Source organism: Chiloscyllium plagiosum, unplaced genomic scaffold, assembly GCF_037043375.1.
Source record: "Chiloscyllium plagiosum isolate Xiang-an unplaced genomic scaffold, Cpla_swu_hap1 HiC_scaffold_3, whole genome shotgun sequence".
Taxonomy (NCBI): Eukaryota; Metazoa; Chordata; class Chondrichthyes; order Orectolobiformes; family Hemiscylliidae; genus Chiloscyllium; species Chiloscyllium plagiosum.
In genome coordinates, this window is record NW_028270141.1 from 89,392,655 (window position 1) to 89,412,615 (window position 19,961).

The 19,961-nt window shown below is 39.0% G+C and overlaps 1 protein-coding gene across 6 annotated transcripts in view; it reads right to left on the reverse strand.

Annotated features, from left to right (window-relative positions):
- The window catches only part of epha7 (eph receptor A7), a 306,360-nt gene that overhangs the window by 11,318 nt on the left and 275,081 nt on the right, over positions 1-19,961 (reverse strand). For all 6 annotated transcript variants that reach the window (XM_087981480.1, XM_043685242.2, XM_043685236.2 and 3 more), the window contains 5 exons: positions 15,815-15,940; positions 11,770-11,955; positions 10,128-10,189; positions 7,683-7,892; positions 490-639 (listed from right to left, as the gene is read on the reverse strand). In XM_087981480.1, coding sequence (XP_087837606.1) covers positions 490-639; positions 7,683-7,892; positions 10,128-10,189; positions 11,770-11,955; positions 15,815-15,940 — 734 coding nt within the window. The remainder of the gene's footprint in view (positions 1-489; positions 640-7,682; positions 7,893-10,127; positions 10,190-11,769; positions 11,956-15,814; positions 15,941-19,961) is intronic.

Here is a 19,961-nt window from a genome sequence, read left to right on the forward strand (position 1 = left end):
TGTGCGCCTGCTATTGATGTTGCTCTCTCAGAACAGAGCTGCTTGCTATGCTATACAAAGGCTTCACCACTACTTATTTGCCAGTGTTACAGAACTTGTCTTTGATGTATGACATCTCAATCAACAGAGCTAACAAATCATGAAATGACTTGCATTTACAATGAGAAATAATTCAATTATTTTTAAGAGTGTGAGCTTCATTGAATTAATTGCCATTTCTTTCCTTAGCAAAGACTAATCAGGGGCCTGACATATGGTTGGAATCTATTTACACAAGTGAATACATTGATTAAAAATCAGTTTGATAGAGGTGCATTGCTCCTCCCTCGATGATTTTCTCTCTTAAGCTTGAAGTACTCAGTATTTGTAACAATTACTCTGCATTCGAATTGCAGATTGTTAACCAGTAGTTCAATAAGAAGCTGGTTCTTAGTGTACACAAAGAAAGTGCAGCACTAACTGATCCATCAGTGATAAAGAGTAACTTACATCCTGGTTGGACATATCCCAGTACGGTCGCTCTCCATAGGACATTACTTCCCACATTACTATGCCATAGCTCCACACATCGCTGGCTGATGTAAACTTACGGTACTGAATAGCTTCAGGAGCAGTCCATCGTACTGGAATTTTACCTCCCTAGGTGAACAAAGAACAGATTGTCAAAGATTGTCCAAGACTAATTTTAAACCTGCTTTGATTTGGTGACATTAAAAATGCCAAGCTTGCATGTAGGTACAATTAGGTATTCACAGAGTTGGAAAGGCTTAATGTACTCAAATCCAGAATTCAAGTTATGTTTTTGGCAATACTTCCAAAGGGTTCAATTTGGAAATATACACACAAAGCAATTTGCTTTCCTTCATACCCTTCGGATCCTACATTCTTGAGAGGCTTTGAACTGAAATACAGTCATGGAGATGTGCAGCACAGAAAGAGACCCTTTGGTCTACCTCATCCATGCTGATCAGATATCCTAAATTAATCCAGTCCCATTTGCCAGCATTTGGCCCATATCCCTCTGAACCCTTTCTATTCATAAACCCATCCAGATGCCTTTTAAATGCTGTAACTGTACCAGCCTCTACTACTTTCTCTTGTAACTCATTCCATACATGCACCACCCACTGTGTGAAAAGGTTGCCTCTTAGGTGCCTTTTAAATCTATCCCTTCCCACCTTAAACTTATACCCTTTAATTTTGGACTCCCCTACCCTGGGGAAAAGACTTTGACTCTTCACCCTATCCAACCCCTCATAATTTTATAAACCTCTATCAGATTCCCTCTGTGAGGTATTCTCAGCTTCTGATGCTCGAGGGAAAATAGCCCCAGTCTATTCAGCCTCTCCCTATAGCTCAAATTCTGCAACCCTGGAAAAATCTTTGTAAATCTTTTCTGCACCCTTTTCAAGTTTAACATTTCTATAGCAGGGAGACAAGAATTGAAAGCAGCATTCCAAAATTAGCCTTACTAATATCTTGTACAGGTAGTTCTCCTATTACGTGGTAGTTGTGCTGTTGTGCAACCCCACACTATACAAAAATCGTGCAATACAAAAACACTTAAAGTGTTGGCAATGCAATTGTGTTATAGCCAACACACACTTTAAAAGTTTGTGTTTTAGAATAAGTATTTCCTATTCAACCAATCGCATTACAGCCAATTCGCGTTAACGAAAGGCACATTACAGCAGAACTGCCTGTACAGCCGCCATATGACAGTCCAACTCCTATACTCAATGCACTGAACAATAAGGCAAGTGTTCCAATGGCCTTCTTCATTACCCTGTCTACCTGTGATTTCATCTTCAAGGAACCATGAACTTGCAGTCCTAGGTCTCTTTGTTCAGCAATACTCCCCAGGACCTGACCATTAATTGCATAAATCCTGCCCTGATTTGTTTTACCAAAAGCAACATCTCACATTTTCTCAATTAAACTCCATCTGTCACTTCTCAGCCCAGCAGGATGATCATGGTCCATTATATCACCAATTTTGGTGTCATCTGACCACTTATGAACCATTCCTCCTAAATTCACATCCAAATCATTTATATATATGATACATCTTAAGCAGAGCAGAACTACATAATCCCATTGACGTAAACACTGCATCAGCTCCAGTTCCAGACATTTTGGCAATTTAAATGTTAAGGGTCAATGCATCCCCCATTTTTGACTCCTGGCACAATGAGGTAGAGAGGTTTTTTTGTTGGCACACATTACCAGAGCAGCTCTGGTCCAGTAGAGTTCAAGGAAAAAGGGAAAATAATACTCATATAGATATTTCTTTCTTTTGAAGTTTCAATAATGCTGAAACAATGGATTTGATCCTTTTCTCGTTTATTCTCCATTCCAGACTCTGATTCTTGTAACATGGGGCACCAGAGCTTTACAGATTTCCTTTGTATAATTGCTCAAAGCATGAATAAGGGAAATATGCCACATGATGCATTATCTTCATTGGAAAGACAGTGTAATAAATTTACAAATTAATTGATTGGTGTCATGGATCATCTGGATTTTCAATGGCACTATTGAGACCATGGCTGTGTCTTAAATTCCAGCTCTCTCCCACAGGCACTCTACCAGATCATCGCCCTTCTTAGTCCCAGAATTCACTGGGAATGGTGAGTAGGAGCAGCTAGTGGTGTATGCAAGATATCAATGAATGGACATGCATAGACAGCATGCTTATTGTTTCTCAACATGTTTGTGCAGTGAGTATGGATTTTAGTATCAGCCTGTACTGGTTATATCAGCAATTCAATGTTGGATGCTCTTTGCTGACCTCCATATGCTTAGATTCCCATTACTGTTTGACTGAATCAGGAGTCTAGCATCTATCCATAACTCTTATTTCTGAAAACTCTACTTCACAATTCACAGGCTTCATATTTTTTCTATCTATTTTATTTCTTCTTACTTTGTCTCTAACAATCTACCTGCATACACAATGCATACACAAAAGTCATTGAGTCTTTCAGCATGGAAACAGATCATTCGGTCCAACTCATCCATGCTGACCAAGTTTCCCAAGTAAACTAGCCCCACTTTCCTGCGTTTGGCCCTTACCCCTTTAAATCTTGCCTATTCATTTACCTGCCCAAGTGTCTTTTAAATATTGTAGTTGTACCTGCATCTACCACTTCCTCAGGCAGTTTATTCCACATATGAACAACCCCCTGTGTGAAAGAGTTGCCCCTCAGGTCCCTTTTAAATCTTTCTCCTCTTACCTTAAAAACTGCCCTCTAGTTTTGAACCCACTCACCCTAGGGAAAAGACCTTTACTATTCACCTTATTTATGCCTCTCACGATTTTATAAACCTTTATAAGGTTATCCCTCAACCTTCTATGCGCCAGTGAAAAATGTCCCAGCCTATTCAGCCTCTCCTTCTAGCTCAAATCTTCTATTCCTGGCAATATTGTGGTAAGTCGTTCCTGAACTGTCCCCAATTCAATAATATCCTTTCTACAGCAGCGAGACAAGAACTGTGCACAGTACTCCAAAAGCAGCTTCACCAACTTCCTGTACAACTTCAACATGACATCCAAACTCCTGTACTCAGTGGTCTGAGCAATGAAGGCAAGCTGGCTAATTTTTTTTTTTCATTTTTACCACTTTTCAATATGCTCTTTGAGTGTCAGCAGCAGCTCAGATGGTAACATCCTCAGCTCTGATTAGAAAGTTGTGTTTAAAGCACCACTTTACTTTCTCCTTTAATATGGAGTGCATTATTTTTGCTACCTTCAATGTTAAATGACTGGTCTATAATTCACTGGGTACATTGTTCCCTTTACTTAAATATGGTGCAAAATAATTTAATGTCTACTAGTCATCTGACAGAACACCATTTTAAATGCATTATTAAATATCTATAATAATGTTTCTGTAATATCTTTCCTAAATCCTTTTAAAGTACACAGATGTAATCCATCCTAGCCAGATGATTAGTTCTCTTTTTGAGTTAGTTAACTTTATTTAATATTATTCCTCTTTTTAATGTTGTTATGTCTTTTTAATCACATTTTCTGGTTGTTTCCATTTGATACATCTCCCTGGTACAATCGGAAACAAATTTTTTTTAACATTACTGCTATTTCTTGACCACTGCTTGTGATTGTGTCCTAGCCATCACAACCTTCAATTTTTTATTTCTGTGTCTGTACAAACTGTTTTATGTTTCTTGACACTTCAATTTCCTAAGTTGCTCTTCGTCTTCCCAAGTCTTATCCCTTTCTCCCCTCTTTGCATTCTCCTTTACCAGGACCTTCCCTGCGCTTCAACCTTTCCCTTATGAATTTATTTATCAGACTTTGAACATTACTGTGGTATAAATAGGAAATTACAATTGTCTGTAAAATCTTGCTAAAGGGAGTTTAGATTCATCATAATTTATTGAGAAGGTAACATTCGGCACATGTTTCAAGCTGAAGTAGACCAAGTAAACTTAATTTTACTTTGTGTGCATTCAGGTATAGGATAATATACCTGTTATGAGCCAGTGATACATCAAGTGATTCTGATGACAGGCCAATTCATGAATAGGGAAATATGTGAATGCCATTTTATTGCACATTTACAATCACATGCAGATGTCAAACATGAACAAGCTCAAGCTCCTATTTACAATTAGAAAAGTCCAAGTTAAAATACTTATTGGCATCAAAAAGTACAATTCAGGACTTATTTTTCTGCCACTCAGGAAATAAAAGCAAAATTCAAGACCTGTTAAAAAGTATCCACCATGAGCCTTTTGAAGCTCTTCTGTTCCTACTCCACACTATAATTGAAGTCATTTAAACATTAACCACATTGCCATTGGTTCATTAATTGTCCAAAACTAATTTTCATTAAACATTTTATGTGTGGTATGAAGTGAGAAAAGCACAGCTGCTTTGAAACAGACTTCCATATATTTCACACTTTTTAATCCATCCTAAGTTAAGGTTACTTCTCATAGCAACCTGCTTCTAAATGACATCTTTAATACAGAAATTGTTGCAAGGCATATTATGGAGTTTAGCCATGGAAGTGCAAGGAAAAATAACCAGATGCCTGGTTTAGAACTAGGCTCCAAGGAGCACTTCAAAAGTAGGAGACATATTAAGGCAAATTGACTTAGGATGAAAATCCAAAAATGATATCATAAGATGGTTGCAGGCCCTGCAATTAATAGAAGAATGGAGTAGATGTGCATGTTTGAGTGAGAGAGGCTAAAAGGCATGGACTCGCTTGTAATGAAAGTTGCCAAAGATGAAAGTGATAGTTCACTAGGATATAGTACAAGCTAGCAGTTGTCAAAGCATTGTGCTGGCGAAGTTTGGAATCCTGCTCACTTGAGAAGTCAGGGTGACTGATAACAAGAATTTCTGAGGCCGTGGATATGATGTTACAAAGTCAGCAGATGTTGACCATTGCTCAAAAAACATGGAGGCTGCAGGTGAATTTGCCTCAAAAAAATCAACCGGGAGAAAGCACACACACACACAGGGAAGACCAATTGGATTCAGAGCAGAGCAGAAGGAAATAGTAATGGTCTGTTTCTCCAATCACAGGCTCGTTCTCTCCTTTGCTGCTGCTGTTCGGCTCAATTATGCTCGCTGCTCCTCTAGTTACAGGCTTTGTTTCTCTTCCAAAAAAGAAATCTTGTAACTGGAGGAGTAGCGACCATTTAGGGAACCTCTGCAGAAGTGATCAGGGCCTACAGGAGCAGGGTTGAGGAGCCAGCAGGAGAGGAAGATGGTAGATCTGCCTTTTCATCGAAACACCTATTTTATCGATCTAAGGCAGTGGTGAGGAGAGGGAGGTAATCTACATGGGGCCTGTGGGAAACCAGAAGACTAATGTGAGGGGGTTGTGGGGAAGACACGGAAGCTACAGTGGATGAAGCAGAATTGGAAGACTGCTGGGTTAGAATGGGAGAGGAAGGCAACAGTGGGAGAGACAGATATGCTGCTAGTGAGATGGAAGAGAGAGAAAGACTATAAAGATGTGTGATGAAAGTGAGGGGAGACTGAAAAGAAGGGAGATGAGCTTTAAACCTGTCATCAAATACACTTTCAACTATTGAAGCCATGAAAATATGAAGTGACTGAAGTAATTACATGTAAGTAGAATGTATATGCTCAGGATTTCGTATATGGGGAAAAATGTAAAGAATTTTAACATAGTGGACGCTATTTTAATTGTTAAATTAAATTCTGAAATTGAACTGAGATACAGTTAAAAGCATAGCTTGGTTCAAAACTTCCAACTTTGTGTACATGTAGTGAAAATAAACTGTGGTCTTACCAGTCTGTGGATGGAAGGTAAGCTAAGGGTGATGGCTTTTTACATGTTGAAATGTTTTTCAGTTATTTTGGAAACAACAAAATTCTATTGCTAAATTATGCTGTTGCTTTCATAAAAACTTAGTGTTGTGAAGATGTGGGTATACCTTTAAAAGAGTAAAAAGCAGCAAAACTACCGGACCCAGTAACAAGTGTACTCAAAAATGTAACAATGTAACACTGGATCGAATAGTTTGTTGCTTGGAGACAAAAGCAAATTCGAATTTGGCCAATCAGTTTAAATTATACCCGAAACAAAACAAACTCCAATTAAGATTGGATTGAGTATATTGACAATCTTAAAAACCAATGACACAATCCCATGCTCTGGAGTATAAGACCAGGGAAAATTGAACAGTTGGGAGGAGAACTGCCATGATCTAGTATATAAACAGACTGCCTGAAAAATTGCTCTTTTAAAAAGGCACCTTTTCCATCAGTCATCTGTAAAGCAGAAATTCCTAACCAGATGAAAAGAAGACACAGGAAGATCTGAAGACAAGAACGCACAGCTGCCTGGTTTTAAAATAAGAAGTGTTGATTTGTAAATCTTAATTGGGAGTTTTATTAGACTAGTATTACAGAAGCGAAGGTAACAGATAGATTAGAGTAAGGAATAGTAAATAGTTGCTAGTTAATTATTCTCTGTTATACATTAAGAAATAAAGTGGTTAATTTTACTTTAAATAGTCCTTGGTCACTCAAATTTTTACAGATTACTGCACGGGATAAATCTTTTCTGTGTTGCTGGTTTTAAATTAAGCAGGAGAGTTTACCCTGTGTCATAACACTTAGTGATCATTATTGAGAATATTAATTAATTCATCAAATTGTGCTACTGTGTGAATCCAAAGAGCGTACACTTGTACACAGAAACAGAAGATCATATCACAATATGACTTCATCACCCAATAAGTAAGTTAGCGAGAATGATGAAGTAGCCTCTAAAAACTAATAGTAATACCCTAAAAGCCCTTGAACAAATCTCAGGAAGACAGCTAAAAAATATTGTGCCCCGATATTGACAGATGAGTCTTGGTGAATGTCAGTTTGATTTTGGCAATTCGCTGTCCGTGGTAAGGTGAACTGGTTTTACAGTCACTCATTTTAATATCCAGTGCTACAAGCATTTTAAATTGGCCTTTGATCAGACCCTGGCAGTTCCCTGCTAAAAATATAACACAGCTGCTGTTTGATAGTTTTGTGTCATCAAGAACAGGCTAGACTGCAACAGGCCAAGGCTTTGGTGAGTGAGAGCCAGATAGTAAACTTTAAGAGATGGGAAAATATGTGGAGATAGTGAACTGCTTTCTGAATTATAACAAACCGTGTGATGCATTGGACTTACTGTTGTCGTGTAGACGGCCTCTGGATCATCTTCTACAACTCTTGAGAGACCAAAATCAGAAACTTTACATACGAGATTGCTATTGACCAGAATGTTACGAGCTGCTAGATCCCTGTGTACGTAACCCATATCGGCAAGATATCTCATCCCAGCTGCAATTCCACGTAGCATTCCCACTAGCTGAATCACCGTGAACTGTCCATCGTGTTTCTAATGGGGTAAAAGCAATGAACACATATAACCTTTGAAAGATAAATTTTGTGCAGCACATTATTAATGCATCACATCAAATCTTGACCTTATTCCTGTCTGATTAGTGACTAATGAATAATGCATTTGAAAGAGAAAACTAACTGAAACTGTAAGCCTTTACTGTTAATCTCAGGTCTGGCAGCTTGATAGCACTCTGATGACCAACAAATCGGAAAGCTCTTATTTTGAGCCTCACTCCAGGATTTGAGTACAGAACCTAGGCTTACACTGCACAGAAGGGCTAATGTATTGCTGTTCAGATATGACATTAAATTCAACCTTTATCAGACTGTGTCACATTCATGGTAGGTATCAAAGAGTTCTTATATTAAACAGAAATAAAATGAATTTTGGATAAGTTCCAATAATATTATTTGTTTTATTCTTCTCTACATTCTGTACTTAGGTCATCCTTCATGCTCAAACACAATCACTGTCCAAATAATTTACTCTTATTCTTGATGCTCAGGCCCTGCTCAATACATGTCCAATACTGAAGCTGTGACTACAGACTGCATGTTGGGTAAAAAAACTATTTATAGAAGCATGGTGCTGCATGACTCAAGTGCCTTAATGCCAGCTCTGATTTTTACCAATGAACTATACATTTGTGTTAAATCTACACATGACACAGCAGAGGAACGTTTACTTGTACCTGAGAGTGGGGTTGAATGCTGAAAATGTATTGCTGGAAAAGCGCAGCAGGTCAGGCAGCATCCAGGGAACAGGAGAATTCTTCAGGAATCATGCCCGAAACGTCGATTCTCCTGTTCCCTGGATGCTGCCTGACCTGCTGCGCTTTTCCAGCAACACATTTTCAGCTCTGATCTCCAGCATCTGCAGACCTCACTTTCTCCTCCAGTGGGGTCGAATGGATTGACTAATGCGAGTCACCGCTACTTGAGTGGAAAATCGACTGCACCATTGCAGCTGGGAAATGAGGGGCAGGCTGAGTCACTGATGGTGGCACTAATACTTGACAGGAGGGGGGAAAAAGCATAGGCACATGAGAGGACAGAATTAATGCATGGAGCAGAAGCTGCTATTTTTAAAGATGGGACATGCTGTCATTGATAAAGAAGTTGCTATTTTCAGCTTTGACAAGCTGCCACCAATGTAAGAATTCTATCTGAGTAAGAGATAAGGTATATCACTGCTAGAAAATATGATATTTAGGAGTGAGAGATGGCATTGCATTTTGCTTCTTTGTGTGCTTAACATATAATTCAGGACCATACACTTGGCTCTCTGAAACAGGATATGTCACGATATCGGTGTTGGCTTGACAGCTTCAATAGAATGGTCATTTCAACAGTGGTATGCGGAGTGCATAGTTTTGAAACAAAGTACAACCAGTGCCAAAAACACATTTGCATGGCTGACTTTAGCATTAATTATGTTTTGGTCATTTGTCCATGAATATTAAGGAACAGTATCCAAATAATACAATATTACAACAATGACATAATCATTTTCTCTATTACTACTAGAGAAATGGGAAGTGGTTTATAAATTGTTTATCTCACTTGCCATGGTGATTTTTGTTCCCGCTTTTTGAGGAGGTGATCATGCTAAGAAATTTGGGGATTGAAATGGCAGAGCACTGAGGAGCTATGAATTCAACACAAAAACAGTATTTTTGCAGTAACAATAGTAAGATTCCATGAGAAGATTCTAGATAATTGTACATACAGGCTCTGTTGAGCTGTTGAGCAGTTTAAAAGTATTATTTTCATTCACTCTGTTTATGAACATTCTCATTGTCTGACGTGAGCAGATCTGAAGAGGAGTATGGGCACAAAAATGAAGTTTTGGTCAAACGTTAAACTATTGGAAATTGGCTATTTCTGAATGTGTTGCTACTGAGGGTAGAGAAGTTATTGCCTCCCTTTTACTTACTGTCTATTTGACAATTCATAAACATCAATAAAATTCTTGTTAACTTTTAAATATGTTTATAAGTGACATTTGAATTCATTATATAACTAGCAAAGTTTATAGAAAAAGAGTGAATTTAATTGGAACTTTTTTATATTGATACAAACAAACATTAATATTTCAGACGTGAATTTAACTTGAACAGCCTATTCTGAACAAAACTGTTATATTCTTTCAAATGATACAAAGTCTTTGATTATTTTTCATTACATGTCTTTTCAAAAATGTATAGCAGTCTGTTGTTGTGTCACTTACTCGGAGGAATGCATCCAGTGCTCCATTCTCCATGTATTCGATTACAATCATAATTGGTTTACCTGCAAATAAAGGGAGCTTACTGTAAATGTCAAGTTCCTCTGGGTAGCTGCAGAAGCTTTTTCATTTGATAAATCTGATAGTTTCCAAAGTGCTTGGTGCAGCATGCAGTGGATTCTTGGAACTGCCTGTAGTTCCAGGATGTTAATTAGGGAGCACTCAAAGCTACAAGTAATTGGGGGGATACAATTACACAAGAAGCCTAAAGGGCTTCTGATATATTAATATTATATGTCCTGCATTTCTCCCACACAAACAAGCCCTCATTCTCATTTTCACAAGTCAGGCAAGGTACAACCATTGTTCTAGATTTTAAACTCCAACCTACATTGTCTTGTGTGCATTTTGTCAAACTGGAATGAGTAAAGAACCTATCATCCAAACTTGTGGAAGAAGTGTGGATATAGTTGTGGGATATTAAATTGTGCAGATGAAGTCAGTGTTACGCCAATGTACATATACTGGGATTGTAACATTCCAGCAAAAGCTTTGGGAAAGGAAGAACTGTTCTTCATTGCTGGTAAGATTGTGAAAAAGGATGGAAGCAGTGGGTTTAATTTTGTCCTGCTTTTTGAAGTTGACCCAGACAGAAAGATTTTGAACACAGAGTGTAAGTACCACACAAAGCAGCAGCCCAAACAGGGCTAAAAATGTGAAGGAGGGAGGATTTTATTTTAAAAATGAAATTAAATAGGGATTAAGCAATACTTATTGGGATTAATGTCATTGCTATAATAGAAGTGAAAAAGCCTTTCCATTCTTTTAGTACTTGGCACCTTATTCTGTTGCTACTTCTGGTGTGCCCCACTGCAGACTGTTGGCTGTATTAATGCATTTGCATCTCAAGACATTGATTCAATCAGTGCGTGCTCACCTAAGATTACTGGTTCAATTAATGTGTCCCTATCTCAGGCTGTTGACTCTGTTGTTGGGCACAGACCACGATTAGTTTGTCCAATTTCTACAGTTGTATATCATTCTCATTAGAATTGGAAGGAGGTGGAAATGGAACGTTGATGATATGTCATGATAAAATCCAGCCAATACTATCAAAAGGTAGTTCTGGGGTGGGAGCACAGACACATCATACCTGATGGATTAGCCTAAATGCTCCTGTAGCTACATTTACTTGTAAGCAGTAGGTTTAATTAAATTACATGAAGCACTCTGTTCATTTGCCATGATGTCTTAATTTGTAAAGAATGTGGTTGTGGTGGAGATTGCTCCAACAAGGGTTTGTATCGAATAAATAAAGGTCATCTATTTCCAATAGCTGTAAGGTCAATTAGTAGAGGCCACGGGTTTAAGTTGTGGTAAAAGAATCAGAGATGACATGAGGAAGAACTTTTTAAATGCAATAAATGAATAGGATTTAGAATACATCGCTTGACAAAGATGATGGAAACAATATCAACATAGCTTTCAGAACAGAATTGGTTGAACACTTACAGGAAAACAATGTTACAGGGATAAGAGAAAACATTTGCTGGATTTCTCTTTAAGAAGGACAGTGCAGACAAGAGGCTCTGATGGAATGAATACAGTACAATCATTCTGTACTGTAAAAATGTACGTTTCATACCTCTGGTAACGACTCCTTCCAGATGAACAACGTTGGGGTGATCAAACTGTCCCATGATGCTTGCTTCACAGAGGAAGTCCCTTCGCTGTTTTTCAGTGAAACCCACTTTTAATGTTTTAATTGCAACTGGCATGTCCCTTTTACCTGGCAGCTTCAAGCGACCACTGCAGACCTCTCCAAATTCACCTGTGGAAAAGAGGAGAGGTGAAAAAAGACGTGAGAACAAAGACATTTCTTTTATGAAGCAATTACTTCTAGTTTGTCAAAATATTTCCTTCAGTAATTGAAGAATTCATTTTTTTTTCAATGTATGTCTTTCCAAAATTTAACTTCAAACAAATGATGCTGTTTTTATTATCAGAGACAATATGAAATCCTGGCAAGTGAACATATCGAGGAACATGATCAATGATCCCAGTCATTCTTACTTTTTAAGATTTAAGGTGACTTTTCCTTCCTGCGAATACTATGTGAACACTTGGTGGAACTAAATTATAGTTTGTTAAATGTGTGGAACCTCCAGTTAAACATGTGTAACCACATGATGATGGTTTTGCACTGTGAACAGGTTTTTTTAAATTCCATCATAAGATGTGAGTGTCACTGGTAGTGCCAATATTTACTGTCCATCCCTAACTGCCCTCCACGAGGTGGTGGTGATCTGGGATGTTGCAGACCATGTGGTATAGGTGCACCCACAATGCTGAGGAAGGAAATTCCAAGATTTTGATGTGGGGATAGAGAAGGACTGATTATACAGTTTTAAGTCACATAATGTTTTGGAACTGGAAAGTGCTGTTGAAGGAGTCTTAAGAAAATGCTGCAGTGCATCTTGTAGATGATTCAGATTGTATATTGATGGTGAATGGAGTGAATTTTGAAGATGTCGGAAGAGGTACCAACTGTTTTGTCTTGGACAGTGTTGAACATCTAAGATGTTACTGGAACTGCATTCAACCAGGTGAGTGGAGAACACTCCATCATGGTTGCGTTTTGTATGCGGTGGACCAGGATTGGGGAGGTAGGAAGTCAACTAATCATCACAGAATTCCCAATCTTTGACTTGCTTTCCTAGCAACAGTATTTATCTGGGTGGTCCAGTTCACTTTCTGGTCAACGATAGCCCTAGAGGAAAGTGAGGGTTTCAGCCAAAGTAATGCCACTGAATTTCATGGAGAGATGATTGGATTCTTCCTGATAGAAGATGTTGCTTGCTGAAACGTTGACCGGGTCTTGCTGTATGCCTAGTTAATGCAAATCTAGTGGTAAAAGTGATGCGTTGTAAAAGCATAATGATGCAGCTGCTACACAACAACAAAGGATTGTTTATTTGCAGATGTTATCCTTCATTTTGTTTCTCCTCTTTTACACGCTTAAGGATTAAACAGTGTTAGGTGAGTCACGTTATTTTGACAACAAAAAAAACTGCAGCACTGACAAAGAATCCAATCTTTCAAACTGATCACCCAGATTTAAAATGTTGAATTATTTCTGTGTTTGATTGCGTTATTTCTGGTTTTTAAGTTCATGGGATCAAGTCCTTACAAAACTTAGGATTCAATGTGTCATCAAAGAGGACAGGATATTTAGTCTTGCAGCTAACGCTGCCCCCCACCCCTCCAACCCCACCCCAGATAAAACATTATTGAGGAGCCTGATCCTGACCTCAACAGCAAATGGCCACCTGAAGCTGAGATTTTTAACCCTCTCATGCAAACAGGTCCAGCCTAGAACTTCCGGCCAGTTAGATGATTGACAATTTGCTAGTCCCAGCTAAAAATGGCAATTGCTGGGACTCCAGGCAGTCTCATTATACTGAGGAGCCCAAGTAAAACGTGGGGTCAGGTGGTACTCAGCAAGCAGCATGAGCAGGTGGGTATTAGAGACCAGTGAAAGGGTTGGGAGTGGTAGTGGGGGATGTTCATTTACTGAGATTTCTGCATGCTGTTAGACCCTACTACCCCCTCCTCAGTTGAGTTGGGGTGGGGGGTGGTGCAAGGCAACACTTCCTCCAACCCCACTACAATTTTCAGACAGGTCAGGAGCAATAGGTTCAGCAAGCTGTCACCCCAGCCTTCCAACCTGCTCGCATAAGAACACAAATTCCTGCCCTTGGAAAAATTGGGATAGCTTTTGAGTTGAGAAACAGGCCTAAAGCTGGTGGTGCACTTTCAGGTTTAGACTTCAGTTATTTTTTGTTTGAAAGCTCCATATGGGCGGCTGTGTTTCTGTTCATGAGCCAGGGAGGGTGAGAAATTTGTTCCTTTGCCCAGTCAGTCAGCAGTTTTGAGGGAGTGGGAAATTGAAGAGGGAGGCCTTACATGGATCAACTATGGGCAGTCAGAATTCTATGGCTCCAGAAAGAACAACTCTGCTGTTCCTCTTTCTCCAAAACAAACATTTATTTGGTCACTGATAAACTAGCCTTCCACAGTTTGTGGCTTTAGTGCAGTGCCAGACCCCACCATGATTGTCAAATGTTGATCAGCTATAATCAGCTGTCTTTTTATATGTCTAGAAGTACTGTTACACACAGTTCAATTCCACCCCCACCCCTCACCAAATCATCCATAGTATTTTTTCAGCTTATTAGTCACCACCAGTAAATCAGACATGTTTTCCAATTGATTAATTTACATGCAAGGCCTGTTAAGGACAATGTTGACTGTTTTTGCCAGTGAGAAAAATATGGTTTACAGCTGAAAATCCTCCACAGAGAGTGGTCGACCAATTTTGGGTCATATCCAATTGGATGGCACACAATTTTAATATTTATATATTTAAATGATCTCACAATGGAAATCAAGCACGTCGCATCTGAATTCATAATCTACACCAACAGTAAGAGAAAATGGTCACTTTTAACCTTCAATAGGATGTTTGCCTGCCATGTTGAAAATCAAAAGGCAATTTCTATTTCAAGGATAATGATATGAACATAATTCTCTTCCCATCACAAATTCCTTTCCTCGGTCAATTTTGGACATGGGTTTCAGAAGCCAGATTGTCAGCAGTAGGTGACAGTTCAGAGCCACACTTTGCCAGTAGGTGGCAGAGTCTTTCTGGAAGCAGCCAGGCAGGAGAATGGAGTTGAGTATTACCAGATCAGCCATGAAATGAAAGAATGGTGGAACAGACTCAATAGGTTGAATAGCCTGGTTCTGCTCCTATGCCTTATGGTCTTGTGGTGTCCCAATTAGCTGCTCCATACTTGCTCTTGGGAGAGTTCTTGAAGTTAGTTGGGCTGATCAGAGATGTGCAGGCGACGGCTCCCTGGTGTGGCAGGGTGGGTTTGGATAAGTGGGAGTGTTGTTTTTGAGTCACAGGATGATATTTTCTTCCTGTGGTTCTGTGAATGGGTACAGAACTTCTAGGGCTACAAGCCTGCCAAAGGGAGGCTATCTCCATTGAGCTGACAGTCTTCCCATACTATGGGTCTGGAGTCACATGTAGGCCAGATTAGGCAAGGAAGGCAGATTTCTCTACAAAATAGAAAGTAGTCAACTCGATGAATTTCTTCTGAAAATTGAAACTGATTTCATTACTCTTATTTCCATATTTTTACTGAATTCAAATTTCACCATCTGTCCAGATGGGATTCAAATCTTAGTCCCCAGAATATTATGTGAGTCTCTGGATTAATAGTCCGATGATGATACCACTAACCCATCACCTCTCCTTAAGAGCTGGGGAATACAGTACTTAGTAAGAGCATGGAGGTGCACATGAGAAATGGTTTTCAGTTACAACAAAACAGCATAAGTAGGTATGGCTAAGATCTAACAAAAAAGCATGACTTGTTAGGTTTCTTAATCATTTCCAACTTCCAAAAATGATTTTTAAAAAAATATCACACTGGACTTCTTATAGAGGTACACACAAGACCAGACCCTTATTACGTCTGTTGATATCTGTTGAGTCACAATGGATTGGAAAATATTTTACCAGATTCTATACTCTAGGACACACTGCTGTCATCGATGATGCATGACTTTCAATATTACTAAAGAGGAACAGTTCAATCACCCGCTAGTAACAGTCTCACCTGCTCCAATCACTCTTTCAATCTTAATGCAGGAAGTGTCTAATTCCTTGGCAAATTGATGGACAGCCCGGTTAGGGTCCTCGTAGGTTTCTGGATCGATGTACGTTCTTGAACCTGGTAATTTAACTGTAGTAAAGTGAGGGAAGATTGATTGTGATGAATTACTTTGTTCTCCCGCATGCATGGAAACATCACTACATATATCTTTCTCAATCAGCGCTGAAGCAGTCCATTCTGCGGTAAAGAATGATTGCAAAGAGATCCTATAAACCATGCTCTAAGGACAGATTTACTGATTGATGCATTATCAATAACTTGAGGATTTGTGTCAGTTGGAGGTGCTTCCAGACAGAAAGAATTCTGTCAAAATGTCTTCTTCCAAAATGAGCTTTTGTAATTTTGTTTTAAATTATTCACTGGGATGTTGGTGTTGCTGGTTGGGCCAGCATTTAATTGTCCAGAAGGCAAGCACATTGTTGTGGGTTGGCAGTTACATGCAGACCAGAATAGGTAGTGAAGGCAGTTTCCTTCTCTAAAGGACATTAGTGAACCAGATGAGTTTTTCCTGACAATGAACAATGGCATCATGGTCACCATTAGATCTTAATTCCAGATTTTGATTGAATTCAAGTTTCATTATCAGCCATGGCAGGATTTGATCCTGGATCCCCAAATCATCACCAGGGTCTCTGGATTAATAGTCTAACAATAATAGGACATTACCTCCCTGCAAATGAATTTGAAATGGGTATTAATTTCAAGTTATTAATGGGTTTTAATTTCAAGTCTTTTTAAACAGCCACAATTTTGCTGTTTCAAATGGTTCACAAATAATTGAAGACAAAATCAAAATTCTTGTTAGACTGGGGGAAATGGTGAAGTTAAATCAGGACTGTCGACTTGTGCTACAGTGCCAGGCAATGCCAAGTTCAACAAGACACCTTGACATTACAATAATCTTGCAAACTTCCGTTTAGTTTTTTATTATTGTTTCATGGGAAGTAGGTATTGCTGGCAAGGCTAACATTTGTTGCCCATCCCTAACTGCATTTGAACTGAGGAGCTTACTCAGCTCATTTCAAAAGGCAATTGAATGTTAACCATGTTATAGTAAGTCTGGAGTATCGTACAGGACAGACTAGGTAAGGATGGCAACTTCTTCTCGAAAGAATATCAGTAAACCAGATAGATTTTTGCATCAATTACTGATAATAGTCATGTGCACCCAGACCAGCTTTCAATTCCAAGTAATAAATTGAATTATAATTCCAACAGCTGCCAAGGTGAGATTTGACCCCATGTCTCCAGAACATTACCCTGAGGATTATTAGGTTAAGTCACATGACCATTCCACCTTCACCACACAACTTAGTATGTGTAACAGTAATTAGTTTGCATTTACATATGACTTTTACTTCTTGGTCGACAGGCAGATTCCTTTTAGGTTAGATAAGGATCTCAAGATGAAAACTGCATTTCAAATTTCCTGCATTCTAATTTTTTGCCTAATTAAAACTGCTTCTCTCAGTTTCCTTGCCAACATTTTTTGTGTAATATGTGAATTAATATTTCATTCATAACCACATTCAAGGCGAAAGGATTTTTTGGCTGTTATGTTCATCTTTCTTCCTCCAGAATGGCATAAAACACAATTTGAACACTTGTGTTACTGTTCTAAAGAGAATAAATGAACACAAGTACCAAGCAAAGCCAAGTTCAAGAAGAGAGAATCCAACAATAATCCAGTGATATTTCATGGCACTACCATCTCTGAATACCTCACATCAACATCCTGAGGGTTACCTTGAATGGTATCTGAACTGGACTAGCAACATAAATACATATGGCCACAAGAATAGTTGTAAGATGGGAATTCTACAGCCAGTAACTCAACACCTGACTCCTCAAAGCCTATCTACCATTCACAAGGAACAAGTCAGAAGTGTGACGAAATACTTTTCACTTTCCTGGATGGGTGCAGCTCCAACACTCAAGAAATTTGACATCCTCCAGCTCAAAGTAGCTCACTTGATTGGCACCTCATTTAACATCTTCAACATTCACTCCCTTCACCACTAAATTATAGTGGCAGTAATGTGTACCATCTGCAAGGTGTGCTCCAACAACTTAACAAGGTGAACAGCATCTTCCAATGCATCGTCTTTACCAATGAGAAGAACAAGGGCAGCAGATACATATGAACACCTGCAAACTCCCCTCTAAGCTCACATAGAAATATATCACAGTTCCTTCAGTGTCACTGGGTCAAAATTCTTAAACTCCCTTCCTAACCAATAATGCCTGGACAGCTTTGATTTCAGAAGGCAGATCACCATCCCTTACAAGGACAATTAAGGATGGATAACAAGTCTTGGCCTAGCCAGTATTATGCACACACTATGAATGAATACAAGAAGTACTGGCTGCTAGTGTTAATATACTTTTCCAGTCCTTAAGAGCACAAAGGAATTGAGTGCCTTAAGATTAGCACCGTTTATACAAAAACACCAGATTCAGAAACCTGGCTTATTGTGTAGAAAAAGTCAACATTTATTCATGGTGGAAAATGAATAAAATTCATCAATTTCTCAGTAAATTTAAACATGAGCAACTACTGCTTAGTTACGAGGGACATCTTATGTTCATCTTCCGTTCTGTTATTCTGATTTATTGCATCAGTAAGGGTGTAAGAGTGTGGTGCTGGAGAAGCACAGTGGGTCAGACAGCATCTGAGAAGCGGGAGAATTGACATTTTGAGCATAAGCTCTTTGAGCTTATGCACGAAACATCACTTCTCCCGCTTCTCAGATGCTGTCTGACTGGCTATGCTTTTCCAGCACCACACTCTTAGACTCTGATTCTAGAATCTTCAGTCCTCATTGTCTTCCTATAACAGTAAGGGTGCTATTTAAAATAATATGTTGTAGAGTATCACAAACTAAAGTAAAAGCAAATTACAGAGAGATAGAGTCCAGATGACTATGGCAAGCTAACTTGAATACTTTGAATAAATCAATTTCTTTAAACAACCTACATTCATAAAAATCAAACGTAAAAAATGAAATGCTCATGTCTGACCATTTGAAGTTACAGGTTGCACAATATCCCTCGTCAAAAAGCAATATCATTCATTGATAAAGCTGTGGTAATTACAGTCAGTCCCACTTTCATCAGTCTCTGCAATGGCATTAAACACATAGGGCAAAACCTTACAGGGGCCTGAATGATGTGGATTATAGTGAGAAATGTGGGAGAACAGCATGAGAAGATGGGTGAGGCCTTTCTCAATGTGAGGAACATCTTGTATTTTCAAAACACATTTTTCAGTGTTGACACAAGATTCTTGCTCGATAGCGGTGAATTCCCTATTAACAAGGATCACTGCTTCTATCAACTTCAAGCCTCTCACAACCATAATGGCACATTTCTGATTCAGGCACAGGATCCTTCTGAACTTTAAAGCTGCATTTTGGGTGGGGATCTGCAACTAGCATTGAAATGCTGTTGCCAGGATACTTTGTATAAAGAGACAAGTACCCAACTCACAGACTGGACCAGGCACAATCTTGAGACAGTTCTCTTGCTCTCTCAGTGCTCATTCATTTGCTGCCTACCTGGATGCTCATAGTACCCCGTCTTTGCCTTTCCTGTTTGTGCATTACACCCTTCCCCCAGACTGAGCTACAAGGCTCACATCACTTACGTGTTGCCTTGATGTTTAGCACAGACATGCAGTTATGATACTTGTCACAGTTGCCAGCAGTGCTCAGTCATGTAAAGGAAGACAGCCTTCAGTCATCAACGGTTGTTTTTATACTATTATGCTGGATTTGTTTGATTTCCTTATTATCCCTTTGGCGAGCTTCACTGCTGTCTCAGCCTTTCCACTGGACTGGGGAATCGTGTGGAAATAATGCATTGTGTTGAATTTCCCAATCAATCATGAAGCACCAAATATTTCAGTCATGAATTGAGGGCAATTTCCGCTGACCATAATGAATATGGTCCATAATCAGTAATAACTGAAGAGAGCTTTCAGGCATACTCCAATCTCACTTGGAATCATTAATGTCATCAGGTCATACTTCCAGTAGTCAGTAGTTGAGATAAGATCATTGGTTTCTTCCAGAGTAAAGATATTCACTCC